The sequence below is a fragment of the Cherax quadricarinatus genome, chromosome 96, assembly GCF_038502225.1.
Source record: "Cherax quadricarinatus isolate ZL_2023a chromosome 96, ASM3850222v1, whole genome shotgun sequence".
Taxonomy (NCBI): Eukaryota; Metazoa; Arthropoda; class Malacostraca; order Decapoda; family Parastacidae; genus Cherax; species Cherax quadricarinatus.
The window spans coordinates 221,899-241,744 of record NC_091387.1 but is presented as its reverse complement, the minus strand read 5'-3'; the positions used below and the strand labels follow the sequence as shown (position 1 = coordinate 241,744).

Below are 19,846 nucleotides of genomic sequence, written 5' to 3'. Positions count from 1 at the left end.
CTGGCGTCCTACTGGAGGACACCCACACACCTGGCGTCCTACTGGAGGACACCCACACACCTGGCGTCCTACTGGAGGACACCCACACACCTGGCGTCCTACTGGAGGACACCCACACACCTGGCGTCCTACTGGAGGACACCCACACATCTGGCGTCCTACTGGAGGACACCCACACACCTGGGGTCCTACTGGAGGACACCCACACACCTGGCGTCCTACTGGAGGACACCCACACACCTGGCTTCCTACTGGAGGACACCCACACACCTGGCTTCCTACTGGAGGACACCCACACACCTGGCTTCCTACTGGAGGACACCCACACACCTGGCTTCCTACTGGAGGACACCCACACACCTGGCTTCCTACTGGAGGACACCCACACACCTGGCTTCCTACTTGAGGACACCCACACACCTGGCTTCCTACTGGAGGACACCCACACACCTGGCTTCCTACTGGAGGACACCCACACACCTGGCTTCCTACTGGAGGACAGGAGGACACCCACACACCTAGCTTCCTACTGGAGGACACCCACACACCTGGCTTCCTACTGGAGGACACCCACACACCTAGCTTCCTACTGGAGGACACCCACACACCTGGCTTCCTACTGGAGGACACCCACACACCTAGCTTCCTACTGGAGGACACCCACACACCTGGCTTCCTACTGGAGGACACCCACACACCTGGCTTCCTACTGGAGGACACCCACACACCTGGCTTCCTACTGGAGGACACCCACACACCTGGCTTCCTACTGGAGGACACCCACACACCTGGCTTCCTACTGGAGGACACCCACACACCTGGCTTCCTACTGGAGGACACCCACACACTTGGCTTCCTACTGGAGGACACCCACACACTTGGCTTCCTACTGGAGGACACCCACACACCTGGCTTCCTACTGGAGGACACCCACACACCTGGCTTCCTACTGGAGGACACCCACAGACCTGGCTTCCTACTGGAGGACAGGACACCCACACACCTGGCTTCCTACTGGAGGACACCCACACACCTGGCTTCCTACTGGAGGGCATCCACACACCTGGCTTCCTACCACTGGAGGACAGGAGGGCCCCCACACATCTGGCTTCCTACCACTGGAGGACAGGAGGCCCCCCACACATCTGGCTTCCTACCACTGGAGGACAGGAGGCCCCCCACACATCTGGCTTCCTACCACTGGAGGACAGGAGGCCCCCCACACATCTGGCTTCCTACCACTGGAGGACAGGAGGGCCCCCTCACATCTGGCTTCCTACCACTGGAGGACAGGAGGGCCCCCCACACACCTGGCTTCCTACCACTGGAGGACAGGAGGGCCCCCACACATCTGGCTTCCTACCACTGGAGGACAGGAGGGCCCCCCACACACCTGGCTTCCTACCACTGGAGGACAGGAGGGCCCCCACACACCTGGCTTCCTACCACTGGAGGACAGGAGGGCACACACCTGGCTTCCTACCACTGGAGGACAGGAGGGCCCCCCACACATCTGGCTTCCTACCACTGGAGGACAGGATGGATAGGGAGGACGTACCTTTGATATACCTTTGAAGAATTTCGAGAGTATATCTACTCTCTGAGCCCAGCCATGGGCCAGGCTCGTCTGTTGCACGCCTGGTTAACAAGGCTGTTACTGCTGGAGGCCCGCTGCCCCACATATTCATCACAGCCTGGTTGATCCGGCACCTGGTGAAGATACTTGTCTAGTTTCCTCTTGAAGGCTTCAACACTTGTTCCAGCAGTATTTCTGATATATTCTGGTAAGATGTTGAAAAGTCTGGGACCCAAGATGTTGATACAGTGTTCCCTTAGTGTCCCCACCGCACCCCTGCTCCTCACTGGGTTTATTTTACACTTCCTCCCATATCTCTCACTCCAGTATGTTATGGCAGTGTGCAGATTTGGGACCAAGCCCTCGAGTACCTTCCAGGTATATACTGTATTATCATGTATACCTCTCTCTCCTCCGCTCCAATGAGTACATGTTCAAGACTTGCAGGCGTTCCCATTAGTTCAGGTGCTTTACTGGCTCAATGTGAGCCATAAACGATCTCTGTATTTGTTCCAGCTCCGATATTTCTCCTGCCCTGAACGGGGCCGTCAGCACTTAGCAATATTCTAAGTGAGGGAGCACTAGCGATTTGAAGAGTGTCACCATCGGCATTGTTTCCCTTGTTTTGAAAGTTCTCAATACCCACCCAGTCGTCTTCCTGGCTGTTGTGATCTTTGTCTTGTTATGGTCTTTAAAAGAAAGGTCCGCTGACAATTATTCCCAGGTCTTTTACGTGTTCCTTACGTTCTATTTGGTGACCCTCTTGAGTTTTGTATATAGTGCTCCTTTTGAGTTCTTCATTCTTTCCATAACTAAGCAGCTGGAACTTATCACCATTGAACGTCATGTTGTTTTCCACTGCCCACTGGAAAACCCTGTTTATGTCTTCCTGTACTTTTTCAGTGTCCTCTACCGTACTGACTTTCATGCTTATTTTAATGTCATCTGCAAATGATGATGCAAAAGTGTGCCGGGTGTTTTTGTCTATGTCTGTTATGAGGATGAGGAACAGCAGACGTGCTAGGACAGTCCCTTGGGCACTGAGCTTTTGACCTCGCTGATGCTGGATCTTGCCCTGTTCACTACTACTTTTTGTGTTCTGGGTGTTAGGAAACCGAAAATCCATCTGCCTACCTTCCCCGTAATGCCCATGGCCTTCATTTTGTGCGCCATCACTCCATGATCGCATTTGTCAAATGCCTTTGCAAAATCTGTGTAAATCACATCTGTGCTTTGGTCATCTTCCAGTGCCTCCGTAATTCTGTCATAATGGTTCAGCAGCTGTGACAGACATGATTGTCTTGCTGTAAAACCATGCTGGTTCAGGTTATGTTGGTTGTGCTGGTCCATGAAATTTGAAACCTGCCGTCTCATCACTCTTTCGAAGATTTTTATGATGTGAGAGGTTAGGGCTACTGGTCTTTAATTTTTAGCTAGTGCTCTACTACCTCCCTTGTGTAAAGGAGCTATGTCTGCACCCTTTAAGGCCTCCAGTATTTCACCTAGATCTAAGCTCTTTCTCCAAAGAATACTGAGGGCATATGCTAGTGGTACTTTGCACTTCTTTATAAATAGAGCATTCCATGAATCTGGTCCAGGTGCTGAGTGGGCATGTTTTCCATTTCTTTCTCGAAATCTATGGGATTTGCACTAATGTCAGTTAGTTGGTCTGTGCAGCCTTCTTCTGGAGTGAAAAATATTTCTGCATTTTCTACCTTGCTGTCATTTAGCGAGTTGCTGAACACCGACTCATACTGTTCTTTTAGAATTTCACTCATTTTCTGTTCATCGTCAGTATACGAGTCTCCTCTCAGTAGTGGTCCAATTCTACAGGTAGTTCTTAGCTTGGATTTTGCGTAGGAATAGAAATATTTTGGGTTTCTTGCAAAATCCTGTATGGCCTTTTTGTAGACAGCCTGTACTGTCTGCACAGACAGCCTATGCTGTCTGCCAGCTTAGTTCATATTTCGCGCCATGCTGGTGCTGCCACCTATAGGCGTTGCCACGTCAGCCTGCCTGCCCTTGCCTCACTCTCACTCACACAGCGGCCTAGCAGCAAGACACAAGGCCTACTGCCTAGCTCTCTCTCGTGGGATGGCCCTCCCGGGCCATGGGCACAACACACAAGCCTGTGTACCCACCACGACTTAACAATAAACTAAGAAGCCTCCGAAGACATTTATCATTGACCACCCGCTTTCAGTATACCAAACAAACTCGTTATATTTTGTTCCCTTTGTACAGTGGACCCCTGCTTTACGATCAGCTCCCAATGCGACCAATTATGTAAATGTATTTATGTAAGTGCGTTTGTACGTGTATGTTTGGGGGTCTGAAATGGACTAATCTACTTCACAATGTTCTTTATGGGAACAAATTCGTTCAGTACTGGCACCTGAACATACTTCTGGAATGAAATAATATCGTAAACCGGGGGTCCACTGTACTTCTTCTGTGAGATATGACATCCTAAGTTTTTGCTCTAATTCAGTGATCTCTCTGCTAAGTCTATCTTTCCTCTGTTGTAGCATATTTGTGTTTTTAAGCAGTTCAGTAATCCATTTTCTTCTTCTGTACCATCTCCTACGCTCTCTCTCTATAACTGATCTTCCTCTGGGTTTCCTCAATGGTACATGTTTCATACATATTTCGTATGCTTCAGTATTCAGCTTCTCTAGGCGCTGGTGGGAATTTAGGTCGCTCATGTCTGATTCCCAGGGTATGTCTGATAGCTCTTGGTTTATTTTTTCCCAATTAGTTCTATGGTTGTTAAAATTAAACTTACTGAACATCCCGTCTCTAACTTTAGCGATGCAGTTTCCTACCCCTGAGTTAATACGTACTAGTTTGAACCTCTATGATGTTATGATCAGAGTAAATAGTTTTGGAAACTGTCGTGTCTCTGATCAGTTCCTCGTTGTTTGTGAATATCAAATTACAGGATATTTTCATTTCTAGTGGGATCAATTACCTGTTGGTTTAAAGAGTACTTTTCACAAAACTTCATTATTTCCCTGGTATGTACGTGTTGAGCCAGGGTGCTGCCCAGGGATATTTCTGGTATAACATTACATTGTGCTTCCCGGGGATATTTCTGGTATAACATTACATTGTGCCAGCTTCCATTTTACATGAGGGAGATTAAAATCTCCAAGGAGTAAAATATCTGGTGTAGGATTTTCTAGCCTATCCAGATAGCTATCTATCTTACTTAACTGATCTGTGAATTCCTCAGCAGTTGCTGATGGTGGTTTGTATACTAGGATAATTACCAAATTCCTATTTTCAACTTTAATGTCTAGAATTTCTACTATATCATTTGTAGAATTCTGTGCAACAGAAAGTATATTCTTTACATAGATTGCTACTCCTCCCTGTGACCTACTGATTCTATCGCATCTATACATATTGTAGTTTTCTATCTTCATCTCTCCGTCCAAAACATCCCTTGTACGTGTTTCTGCAAATGCTCCGAATATGGCATTCACTTCTGTTAGGAGCCCACTGATATAACTAACTTTGTCATTTTTATTTGATTTCAAACCCTGTATATTTGCAAATATGAAGCAGGACATGATAACAACGTATAAAATACTGAGAGGAATTTACAAAATGGACAAAGACAGGATGTTCCAGAGATGTGACACAGCAACAAGGGGTCACAACTGGAAGTTGAAGACTCAGATGAGTCACAGGGATGTTAGGAAGCATTTCTTCAGTCACAGAGTTGTCAGGAAGTGGAACAATCTGGAGAGTGATGTAGTGGAGGCAGGAGCCATACACAGCTTTAAGATGAGGTATGATAAGGCTCTTGGAGCAGGGAGAGTGGACCTATCAGCGACCAGTGAAGTGGGGCCAGGAGCTATGTAACTCAACCCCTGCAACCACAAATAGGTGAGTAACGTGTTCTACCATGGTTATCATCACTACCATGGCTATTATCACTACCATGGTTATCATCACTACAATGGTTATCACTACCATGGTTATTGCTACCATGGTTATCACTACCATGATTATCACTACCATGGTTATCATCACTACCATGGTTATCACTACCATGGTTATCATCACTACCATGGTTATCATCACTACCATGGTTATCATCACTACCATGGTTATCATCACTACCATGGTTATCATCACTACCATGGTTATCACTACCATGGTTATCATCACTACCATGGTTATCATCACTACAATGATTATCACTACCATGATTACACTACCATGGTTACTATCACTACCATGGTTACTATCACTACCATGGTTACACTACCATGGTTACTATCACTACCATGGTTACACTACCATGGTTACTATCACTACCATGGTTACTATCACTACCATGGTTACTATCACTACCATGGTTACACTACCATGGTTACTATCACTACCATGGTTACTATCACTACCATGGTTACTATCACTACCATGGTTACACTACCATGGTTACTATCACTACCATGGTTACACTACCATGGTTACTATCACTACCATGGTTACTATCACTACCATGGTTACACTACCATGGTTACTATCACTACCATGGTTACTATCACTACCATGGTTACACTACCATGGTTACTATCACTACCATGGTTACTATCACTACCATGGTTACACTACCATGGTTACTATCACTACCATGGTTACTATCACTACCATGGTTACACTACCATGGTTACTATCACTACCATGGTTACACTACCATGGTTACTATCACTACCATGGTTACACTACCATGGTTACACTACCATGGTTACTATCACTACCATGGTTACACTACCATGGTTACTATCACTACCATGGTTACTATCACTACCATGGTTACTATCACTACCATGGTTACTATCACTACCATGGTTACTATCACTACCATGGTTACTATCACTACCATGGTTACTATCACTACCATGGTTACTATCACTACCATGGTTACTATCTCTACAATGGTTATCTCTACCATGGTTACTATCTCTACCATAATTACCATGTAGCATTACCTGATACACAGTTCTCCTGTACTCACTATAACTCGTATAATGACTAATCTTAAGTTAATCTTTAAGTCTGTCAGAAATACTCCGCATACAAAGGGATTTTTGGTATGTACACCCAGCTATTATATTCCTCTGTATAACCATGTCATTTGTGAAAATAAAAAGAGAGAGAGAGAGAGAGAGAGACGTAGCTAGACCTTAAAAATCAAAGGTTAAAGGTGTGACCTACCTTGACCTGGGGATGACCCTCCCTTACAACACTCTCTCCGCTGCTGCGTGTATCCAGGACCTCGTCGCTAGACAAGCTGTAACAGAAACATTATACTACGTTATAAACGTTAGTCATAACAAACATCACTGTTAACATAAACATCAATAACATTATAGATATCAATGATAAAATAGGCAGGACGTGAAGACATAGTCATCCCTTCAATAAACCACGATTGATTCCCACTGCCCAGGTGGTAACTCGTATGGGTTTAGTTTTTCCCCACTAAGATATTGAACAGCAGCACCAACAACAGCAGCAGTACCACCACCAACAGCAGCAGTACCACCACTAACAGCAGCAATACCACCACCAACAGCAGCAATACCACCACCAACAGCAGCAGTACCACCACTAACAGCAGCAATACCACCACCAACAGCAGCAATACCACCACCAACAGCAGCAATACCACCACCAACAGCAGCAATACCACCACCAACAGCAGCAATACCACCACCAACAGCAGCAATACCACCACCAACAGCAGCAATACCACCACCAACAGCAGCAATACCACCACCAACAGCAGCAGTACCACCACCAACAGCAGCAATACCACCACCAACAGCAGCAGTACCACCACTAACAGCAGCAATACCACCACCAACAGCAGCAATACCACCACCAACAGCAGCAATACCACCACCAACAGCAGCAATACCACCACCAACAGCAGCAGTACCACCACCAACAGCAGCAGTACCACCACTAACAGCAGCAATACCACCACCAACAGCAGCAATACCACCACCAACAGCAGCAATACCACCACCAACAGCAGCAATACCACCACCAACAGCAGCAATACCACCACCAACAGCAGCAATACCACCACCAACAGCAGCAATACCACCACCAACAGCAGCAATACCACCACCAACAGCAGCAGTACCACCACCAACAGCAGCAGTACCACCACTAACAGCAGCAATACCACCACCAACAGCAGCAATACCACCACCAACAGCAGCAATACCACCACCAACATCAGCAATACCACCACCAACAGCAGCAATACCACCACCAACAGCAGCAATACCACCACCAACAGCAGCAGTACCACCACCAACAGCAGCAATACCACCACCAACAGCAGCAATACCACCACCAACAGCAGCAATACCACCACCAACAGCAGCAATACCACCACCAACAGCAGCAATACCACCACCAACAGCAGCAATACCACCACCAACAGCAGCAATACCACCACCAACAGCAGCAATACCACCACCAACAGCAGCAATACCACCACCAACAGCAGCAATACCACCACCAACAGCAGCAATACCACCACCAACAGCAGTAGTACCACCACCAACAGCAGCAATACCACCACCAACAGCAGCAATACCACCACCAACAGCAGCAATACCACCACCAACAGCAGCAATACCACCACCAACAGCAGCAATACCACCACCAACAGCAGCAATACCACCACCAACAGCAGCAATACCACCACCAACAGCAGCAATACCACCACCAACAGCAGCAATACCACCACCAACAGCAGCAATACCACCACCAACAGCAGCAATACCACCACCAACAGCAGCAATACCACCACCAACAGCAGCAATACCACCACCAACAGCAGCAATACCACCACCAACAGCAGCAATACCACCACCAACAGCAGCAATACCACCACCAACAGCAGCAATACCACCACCAACAGCAGCAATACCACCACCAACAGCAGCAATACCACCACCAACAGCAGCAATACCACCACCAACAGCAGCAATACCACCACCAACAGCAGTAGTACCACCACCAACAGCATCAGTACCACCATCAACAACAGCAATACCACCACCAACAGCAGCAGTACCACCACCAACAGCAGCAGCAACAGCAGTAGCACAACCACCAACAGCAGCAGCACCACCAATCACCACCAACAGCAGCACCACTACCAACAACAGCAGTACCACTACCGACAGCAGCACCACCACCAACAGCAGCCCCACCACTGCCAACAGCAGCAGCACCACCACCAACACCAGCAACAGCACTACCAGCAACAGCAGCACCAGTAACAGCTCCTCCTTTCTGGACACCACAATGTTTTCCAGTTCTTGTTTGACACACATACACACACACACACACACACACACTAACTGCTACAGCATATGGGCGCCTGGCAAACCTCAGAACAGCATTCCGACATCTTAATAAGGAATCGTTCAGGACCCTGTACACCGTGTACGTTAGGCCCATATTGGAGTATGCAGCACCAGTTTGGAACCCACACCTAGCCAAGCATGTAAAGAAACTAGAGAAAGTGCAAAGGTTTGCAACAAGACTAGTCCCAGAGCTAAGAGGTATGTCCTACGAGGAGAGGTTAAGGGAACTCAACCTGACGACACCGGAGGATGGGAGAGAGGGGGATGACATGATAATGACATGTAAAATACTGAGAGGAACTGACAAGGTGGACAGAGACAGAATGTTCCACAGATGGGACACAGTAACAAGGGGACACATTTGGAAGTTGAAGACACAAATGAATCACAGGGATGTTAGGTATTTCTTCAGTCACAGAGTAGTCAGGAAGTGGAATAGTTTGAGAAGCGATGTAGTGGAGGCAGGATCCATACATAGCTTTAAGCAGAGGTATGATAAAGCTCATGGTGCAGGGAAAGTGACCCAGTAGTGGCCAGTGAAGGGGCATTGCCAGGAGCTATGACTCGACCTCTGCAACTACAACTAGGTGAGTACACACAACACACACACACACACACACACACAGGAGAGATAGGGGGACATGATAATGACATACAAAATACTGAGAGGAATTGACAAGGTGGACAAAGACAGGATGTTCCAGAGATGGGACACAGCAACAAGGGGACACAGTTGGAAGCTGAAGACACAGATGAATCACAGGGATGTCAGGAAGTATTTCTTCAGCCATAGAGTTGTCAGGAAGTGGAATAGTTTGGGAAGCGATGTAGTGGAGGCAGGATCCATACATAGCTTTAAGCAGAGGTATGATAAAGCTCACGGTTCAGGGAGAGTGACCTAATAGCGACCAGTGAAGAGGCGGGGCCAGGAGCTTGGACTTGACCCCTGCAACCTCAACTAGGTGAGTACACACACACACACACACACACACACACACACACACACACAAAACACAGACAACACCACACACACACACACACACAAAACACAGACAACACCACACACACACACACACACACACACACACACACATCCTCGCTAATATTATCCTCGGGTCCAGAATATCACAGCCTAATTTACCTTCTCTTATAGGACAGTACCAGCATTAGTAAGAGTCAGCAGCACAGTCTAGTACCAGTCAGTACCAGTATTAGTAAGAGTCAGCAGCACAGTCTAGTACCAGTCAGTACCAGTATTAGTAAGAGTCAGTAGCACAGACTAGTACCACTAAACTGTTGATTCTTACAAGTTAGTGTATTTATTTATATTTTATTAACACATCTGCTGTTTCCCACCAAGGCAGGGTGGCCCAAAAAAAGAAAAACTTTCATCATCAGTCACTCCATCACTGTCTTGCCAGAGGCATGCTTACACTACAGTTATAAAACTGCAACACTAACACCCCTCCTTCAGAGTGCTGGCACTGTACTTCCCATCTCCAGGACTCAAGTCCGGCCTGCTGGTTTCCCTGAATCCCTTCATAAATGTTTCCTTGCTCACACTCCAACAGCACATCAAGTCCTAAAAACCATTTGTCTCCATTTGTTCCTATCTAACATGCTCACGCACACTTGCTGAAAGACTAAGCCCCTTGCACACAAAACCTAATTTGCCCCCTCCCTCCAACCTTTCCTAGGCCGACCCCTACCCCGCCTTCCCTCCACTACAGTGTACATGTATATAAACACAAATATAGCCTCTCCTCACTTAGAGACGTACTTGTTTACCAATGCCTCAGACTTACGACATGCTCTCTGACCAGTATTCCTACCTAAATACTAATATATATTAGAGCTGATTTCCTCTATTCTGTTCATTTCAATATACAGTACACTACTGTATAAACATTTAAAAACAAACCAAAAGTATTATAAATGGTGCAAAGGTAACATTAAAACAATATCAAAGATGGCTGACACAAACTCAATATTATTATAGTATGCTCCTCACTTAGTGACGAATTCGTTTAACAATGTGGTCTCAGGAATGGAACTCTGTCGTTAAGTGAGGAGAGGCTGTACATACATCTGAGGTATGAGGAGGGAATGAGCATGGTATCAAGCCACACCACAACACTAAACCCCTTCTATACACACAATTCTAAAGTAATTTAAATCATCTCTTAAAACTTCTGGCTGTAAACATTGTAACATAATACAAACGTAAGATCACTGTTTCTAAATTTAACTTCCCAGGAACTAAAAACCACATTAAAATGCTAAGATATGTCTTCTATCCAATCTATTCACTGTGGTTTTGTTCCACTGAGAGTTGTACATGAATGGTACACAATACCAACATGAGTTACGTAAGCTGAGAGTCTAACTTAAGCCAGATTTCGAAGATTAAGTATTCTTGACTGACAGATTAGATTTTGCCGTTGTAGTGGCTAGTTTACTGTGTACCAAATATCTATCTTGTGGATGGTTGTGGCTAGTTTACTTTGCACCACATATCTATCCTGTAGAGTACCGTTGTGGCTAGTTTACTGTGCACCATATATCTATCCTGTAGAGTACCACACGAGCATTTAAACACTCAAAAAGCCTAGAAACTAGGCCCAAAAAGTGTTAACAGGGGTACACTTGAACATGCCTGGCATGGGCCAGTAGGCCTGCTGCAGTGCATTGTTTATATCTGATGTTAACATAGGCTAATATACACAGCCAAACTTCAGGTGAGAATATTAACAACCCGGGGTATTTTGGGCGCTTGGAAATACACGTAAGACAATACTTGTGAAGGTGGCAGCCCTAATTGTGAAGGACTGTGGTGGAGTATAAGTAGAACGTTGCCCCATCCACACTCACCTACAACATTCCTAACACCTGCCACACCATCTCAGTGCATTAGTGAGACAACACTAACAACACCTGTCACTAGTTACCTTAAGTGTTAAAACATGTTACTGGTTTATTACTTGCTTCTGTCTACAACCCAATCCCTCCCTCCCTCCCTCTCTATCTCTCTCTCTGATTCTAATAGATCACCACAGACTCGCACATCTCACAGGAATGCACCATTGTTTTTTGCATACAATACCTGCATCACAGACGTTACCCGCATCAAAGACAATACCTGCATCACAGACAATACCTGCATCAAAGACAATACCTGCATCACAGACAATACCTGCATCACAGACAATACCTGCATCAAAGACAATACCTGCATCACAGACAATACCTGCATCATCACAGACAATACCTCACAGACAATATCACAGACAATACCTGCATCACAGACAATACCTGCATCACAGACAATACCTGCATCACAGACAATACCTGCATCACAGACAATACCTGCATCACAGACAATACCTGCATCACAGACAATACCTGCATCACAGACAATACCTGCATCACAGACAATACCTGCATCACAGACAATACCTGCATCACAGACAATACCTGCATGACAATACCTGCATCACAGCATCACAGACAATACCTGCCACGACAATATCATCAAGACAATACCTGCATCACAGACAATACTGCATGCATCAAAGACAATACCTGCATCACAGACAATACCTGCATCACAGACAATACCTGCATCACAGACAATACCTGCATCACAGACAATACCTGCATCACAGACAATACCTGCATCACAGACAATACCTGCATCACAGACAATACCTGCATCACAGACAATACCTGCATCACAGACAATACCTGCATCACAGACGTTACCCGCATCAAAGACAATACCTGCATCACAGACAATACCTGCATCAAAGACAATACCTGCATCACAGACAATACCTGCATCACAGACAATACCTGCATCACAGACAATACCTGCATCACAGACAATACCTGCATCACAGACAATACCTGCATCACAGACAATACCTGCATCACAGACAATACCTGCATCACAGACAATACCTGCATCACAGACAATACCTGCATCACAGACAATACCTGCATCACAGACAATACCTGCATCACAGACAATACCTGCATCACAGACAATACCTGCATCACAGACAATACCTGCAACACAGACAATACCTGCATCACAGACAATACCCACATCATAGAAAATACCTGTCCCAAGCAACTGTTTGACAGACAATTCCTGAGTGAGAGAGTGTGCGTCAAAGAACGCAGGTGCGTCAGCGAGGTGGCTACCACCTCTGGCATGATGGACTGGGATGCTGCCAAGACAGACCCTGAGAGAGCTGACGCCGGAAGTGTCAGTACTGACTCACAGCAACACCACCCGTCCACAACACTTTTGTTTAATACTGTTAGTCCAACATGCCCACCATGACAACCTCCTGCCCACCATGATGAACTCCTGCCCACCATGACAACCTCCTGCCCATCATGACGACCTCCTGCCCACCATGACGACCTCCTGCCCACCATAACCTCCTGCCCACCATAACAACCTCCTGCCCACCATGACGACCTCCTGCCCACCATGACGACCTCCTGCCCACCATGACGACCTCCTGCCCATCATGACGACCTCCTGCCCACCATGACGACCTTCCGCCCACCATGACGACCTCCTGCCCACCATGACGACCTCCTGCCCACCATGACCACCTCCTGCCCACCATGACGACCTCCTGCCCACCATGACGACCTCCTGCCCACCATGACGACCTCCTGCCCACCATGACGACCTTCTGCCCACCATGACGACCTCCTGCCCACCATGACGACCTCCTGCCCACCATGACGACCTCCTGCCCACCATGACGACCTCCTGCCCACCATGACGACCTCCTGCCCACCATGACGACCTACTGCCCACCATGACGACCTCCTGCCCACCATGACGACCTCCTGCCCACCATGACGACCTCCTGCCCACCATGACGACCTCCTGCCCACCATGACGACCTCCTGCCCACCATGACGACCTTCTGCCCACCATGACGACCTCCTGCCCACCATGACGACCTCCTGCCCACCATGACGACCTCCTGCCCACCATGACGACCTCCTGCCCACCATGACGACCTTCTGCCCACCATGACGACCTCCTGCCCACCATGACGACCTCCTGCCCACCATGACGACCTGCTGCCCACCATGACGACCTCCCGCCCACCATGACGACCTCCTGCCCACCACGACGACCTACTGCCCACCATGACGACCTCCTGCCCACCATGACGACCTCCTGCCCACCATGACGACCTCCTGCCCACCATGACGACCTCCTGCCCACCATGACGACCCCCTGCCCACCATGACGACCTCCTGCCCACCATGACGACCTCCTGCCCACCATGACGACCTCCTGCCCACCATGACGACCTCCTGCCCACCATGACGACCTCCTGCCCACCATGACGACCTCCTGCCCACCATGACGACCTCCTGCCCACCATGATGACCTCCTGCCCACCATGACGACCTCCTGCCCACCATGACGACCTCCTGCCCACCATGACGACCTCCTGCCCACCATGATGACCTCTGCCCACCATGACGACCTCCTGCCCACCATGACGACCTCCTGCCCACCATGACGACCTCCTGCCCACCATGACGACCTCCTGCCCACCATGACGACCTCCTGCCCACCATGACGACCTCCTGCCCACCATGACGACCTCCTGCCCACCATGACGACCTCCTGCCCACCATGACGACCTCCTGCCCACCATGACGACCTCCTGCCCACCATGACGACCTCCTGCCCACCATGACGACCTCCTGCCCACCATGACGACCTCCTGCCCACCATGACGACCTCCTGCCCACCATGACGACCTCCTGCCCACCATGACGACCTCCTGCCCACCATGACGACCTCCTGCCCACCATGACGACCTCCTGCCCACCATGACGACCTCCTGCCCACCATGACGACCTCCTGCCCACCATGACGACCTCCTGCCCACCATGACGACCTCCTGCCCACCATGACGACCTCCTGCCCACCATGACGACCTCCTGCCCACCATGACGACCTCCTGCCTGACACAAGGTGTTGAAAGTTTCTTGGACAACATGAATTTATTGTCTCTGCCCCAGACCTGACTCAGCATGCTGGGTATAACCAGTTGACTCAGCATGCTGGGTACAACCAGTTGACTCAGCATGCTGGGTACAACCAGTTGACTCAGCATGCTGGGTATAACCAGTTGACTCAGCATGCTGGGTACAACCAGTTGACTCAGCATGCTGGGTACAACCAGTTGACTCAGCATGCTGGGTACAACCAGTTGACTCAGCATGCTGGGTACAACCAGTTGACTCAGCATGCTGGGTACAACCAGTTGACTCAGCATGCTGGGTACAACCAGTTGACTCAGCATGCTGGGTACAACCAGTTGACTCAGCATGCTGGGTACAACCAGTTGACTCAGCATGCTGGGTACAACCAGTTGACTCAGCATGCTGGGTACAACCAGTTGACTCAGCATGCTGGGTATAACCAGTTGACTCAGCATGCTGGGTACAACCAGTTGACTCAGCATGCTGGGTACAACCAGTTGACTCAGCATGCTGGGTACAACCAGTTGACTCAGCATGCTGGGTATAACCAGTTGACTCAGCATGCTGGGTATAACCAGTTGACTCAGCATGCTGGGTATAACCAGTTGACTCAGCATGCTGGGTACAACCAGTTGACTCAGCATGCTGGGTATAACCAGTTGACTCAGCATGCTGGGTACAACCAGTTGACTCAGCATGCTGGGTACAACCAGTTGACTCAGCATGCTGGGTACAACCAGTTGACTCAGCATGCTGGGTACAACCAGTTGACTCAGCATGCTGGGTACAACCAGTTGACTCAGCATGCTGGGTATAACCAGTTGACTCAGCATGCTGGGTACAACCAGTTGACTCAGCATGCTGGGTACAACCAGTTGACTCAGCATGCTGGGTACAACCAGTTGACTCAGCATGCTGGGTACAACCAGTTGACTCAGCATGCTGGGTACAACCAGTTGACTCAGCATGCTGGGTACAACCAGTTGACTCAGCATGCTGGGTACAACCAGTTGACTCAGCATGCTGGGTACAACCAGTTGACTCAGCATGCTGGGTACAACCAGTTGACTCAGCATGCTGGGTACAACCAGTTGACTCAGCATGCTGGGTACAACCAGTTGACTCAGCATGCTGGGTACAACCAGTTGACTCAGCATGCTGGGTACAACCAGTTGACTCAGCATGCTGGGTACAACCAGTTGACTCAGCATGCTGGGTACAACCAGTTGACTCAGCATGCTGGGTACAACCAGTTGACTCAGCATGCTGGGTACAACCAGTTGACTCAGCATGCTGGGTACAACCAGTTGACTCAGCATGCTGGGTACAACCAGTTGACTCAGCATGCTGGGTACAACCAGTTGACTCAGCATGCTGGGTACAACCAGTTGACTCAGCATGCTGGGTACAACCAGTTGACTCAGCATGCTGGGTACAACCAGTTGACTCAGCATGCTGGGTACAACCAGTTGACTCAGCATGCTGGGTACAACCAGTTGACTCAGCATGCTGGGTACAACCAGTTGACTCAGCATGCTGGGTACAACCAGTTGACTCAGCATGCTGGGTACAACCAGTTGACTCAGCATGCTGGGTACAACCAGTTGACTCAGCATGCTGGGTACAACCAGTTGACTCAGCATGCTGGGTACAACCAGTTGACTCAGCATGCTGGGTACAACCAGTTGACTCAGCATGCTGGGTACAACCAGTTGACTCAGCATGCTGGGTACAACCAGTTGACTCAGCATGCTGGGTACAACCAGTTGACTCAGCATGCTGGGTACAACCAGTTGACTCAGCATGCTGGGTACAACCAGTTGACTCAGCATGCTGGGTACAACCAGTTGACTCAGCATGCTGGGTACAACCAGTTGACTCAGCATGCTGGGTACAACCAGTTGACTCAGCATGCTGGGTACAACCAGTTGACTCAGCATGCTGGGTACAACCAGTTGACTCAGCATGCTGGGTACAACCAGTTGACTCAGCATGCTGGGTACAACCAGTTGACTCAGCATGCTGGGTACAACCAGTTGACTCAGCATGCTGGGTAAAACCAGTTGACTCAGCATGCTGGGTACAACCAGTTGACTCAGCATGCTGGGTACAACCAGTTGACTCAGCATGCTGGGTAAAACCAGTTGACTCAGCATGCTGGGTACAACCAGTTGACTCAGCATGCTGGGTACAACCAGTTGACTCAGCATGCTGGGTAAAACCAGTTGACTCAGCATGCTGGGTAAAACCAGTTGACTCAGCATGCTGGGTACAACCAGTTGACTCAGCATGCTGGGTACAACCAGTTGACTCAGCATGCTGGGTACAACCAGTTGACTCAGCATGCTGGGTATAACCAGTTGACTCAGCATGCTGGGTACAACCAGTTGACTCAGCATGCTGGGTACAACCAGTTGACTCAGCATGCTGGGTATAACCAGTTGACTCAGCATGCTGGGTATAACCAGTTGACTCAGCATGCTGGGTATAACCAGTTGACTCAGCATGCTGGGTACAACCAGTTGACTCAGCATGCTGGGTACAACCAGTTGACTCAGCATGCTGGGTATAACCAGTTGACTCAGCATGCTGGGTATAACCAGTTGACTCAGCATGCTGGGTACAACCAGTTGACTCAGCATGCTGGGTACAACCAGTTGACTCAGCATGCTGGGTACAACCAGTTGACTCAGCATGCTGGGTATAACCAGTTGACTCAGCATGCTGGGTATAACCAGTTGACTCAGCATGCTGGGTATAACCAGTTGACTCAGCATGCTGGGTACAACCAGTTGACTCAGCATGCTGGGTACAACCAGTTGACTCAGCATGCTGGGTACAACCAGTTGACTCAGCATGCTGGGTACAACCAGTTGACTCAGCATGCTGGGTATAACCAGTTGACTCAGCATGCTGGGTATAACCAGTTGACTCAGCATGCTGGGTACAACCAGTTATAACCAGTTGACTCAGCATGCTGGGTATAACCAGTTGACTCAGCATGCTGGGTACAACCAGTTGACTCAGCATGCTGGGTACAACCAGTTGACTCAGCATGCTGGGTACAACCAGTTGACTCAGCATGCTGGGTACAACCAGTTGACTCAGCATGCTGGGTACAACCAGTTGACTCAGCATGCTGGGTACAACCAGTTGACTCAGCATGCTGGGTACAACCAGTTGACTCAGCATGCTGGGTACAACCAGTTGACTCAGCATGCTGGGTACAACCAGTTGACTCAGCATGCTGGGTACAACCAGTTGACTCAGCATGCTGGGTACAACCAGTTGACTCAGCATGCTGGGTACAACCAGTTGACTCAGCATGCTGGGTACAACCAGTTGACTCAGCATGCTGGGTACAACCAGTTGACTCAGCATGCTGGGTACAACCAGTTGACTCAGCATGCTGGGTACAACCAGTTGACTCAGCATGCTGGGTACAACCAGTTGACTCAGCATGCTGGGTACAACCAGTTGACTCAGCATGCTGGGTACAACCAGTTGACTCAGCATGCTGGGTACAACCAGTTGACTCAGCATGCTGGGTACAACCAGTTGACTCAGCATGCTGGGTACAACCAGTTGACTCAGCATGCTGGGTACAACCAGTTGACTCAGCATGCTGGGTACAACCAGTTGACTCAGCATGCTGGGTACAACCAGTTGACTCAGCATGCTGGGTACAACCAGTTGACTCAGCATGCTGGGTACAACCAGTTGACTCAGCATGCTGGGTACAACCAGTTGACTCAGCATGCTGGGTACAACCAGTTGACTCAGCATGCTGGGTACAACCAGTTGACTCAGCATGCTGGGTACAACCAGTTGACTCAGCATGCTGGGTACAACCAGTTGACTCAGCATGCTGGGTACAACCAGTTGACTCAGCATGCTGGGTACAACCAGTTGACTCAGCATGCTGGGTACAACCAGTTGACTCAGCATGCTGGGTACAACCAGTTGACTCAGCATGCTGGGTACAACCAGTTGACTCAGCATGCTGGGTACAACCAGTTGACTCAGCATGCTGGGTACAACCAGTTGACTCAGCATGCTGGGTACAACCAGTTGACTCAGCATGCTGGGTACAACCAGTTGACTCAGCATGCTGGGTACAACCAGTTGACTCAGCATGCTGGGTACAACCAGTTGACTCAGCATGCTGGGTACAACCAGTTGACTCAGCATGCTGGGTACAACCAGTTGACTCAGCATGCTGGGTACAACCAGTTGACTCAGCATGCTGGGTACAACCAGTTGACTCAGCATGCTGGGTACAACCAGTTGACTCAGCATGCTGGGTACAACCAGTTGACTCAGCATGCTGGGTACAACCAGTTGACTCAGCATGCTGGGTACAACCAGTTGACTCAGCAGACTCAGCATGCTGGGTACAACCAGTTGACTCAGCATGCTGGGTACAACCAGTTGACTCAGCATGCTGGGTACAACCAGTTGACTCAGCATGCTGGTTGACTCAGCATGCTGGGTACAACCAGTTGACTCAGCATGCTGGGTATAACCAGTTGACTCAGCATGCTGGGTACAACCAGTTGACTCAGCATGCTGGGTACAACCAGTTGACTCAGCATGCTGGGTACAACCAGTTGACTCAGCATGCTGGGTACAACCAGTTGACTCAGCATGCTGGGTACAACCAGTTGACTCAGCATGCTGGGTACAACCAGTCGACTCAGCATGCTGGGTACAACCAGTTGACTCAGCATGCTGGGTACAACCAGTTGACTCAGCATGCTGGGTACAACCAGTTGACTCAGCATGCTGGGTACAACCAGTTGACTCAGCATGCTGGGTCCACCCC

At 49.0% G+C, this 19,846-nt stretch overlaps 1 protein-coding gene across 3 annotated transcripts in view; it reads right to left on the bottom strand.

The window, feature by feature from the left end:
- Nucleotides 1–19,846, bottom strand: part of LOC128701718 (pleckstrin homology-like domain family B member 1) — a gene marked incomplete at its 5' end in the record, with an annotated part of 158,852 nt that overhangs the window by 80,236 nt on the left and 58,770 nt on the right. For all 3 annotated transcript variants that reach the window (XM_070104949.1, XM_070104950.1, XM_070104952.1), the window contains 1 exon segment: nucleotides 6,809–6,884. In XM_070104949.1, coding sequence (XP_069961050.1) covers nucleotides 6,809–6,884 — 76 coding nt within the window.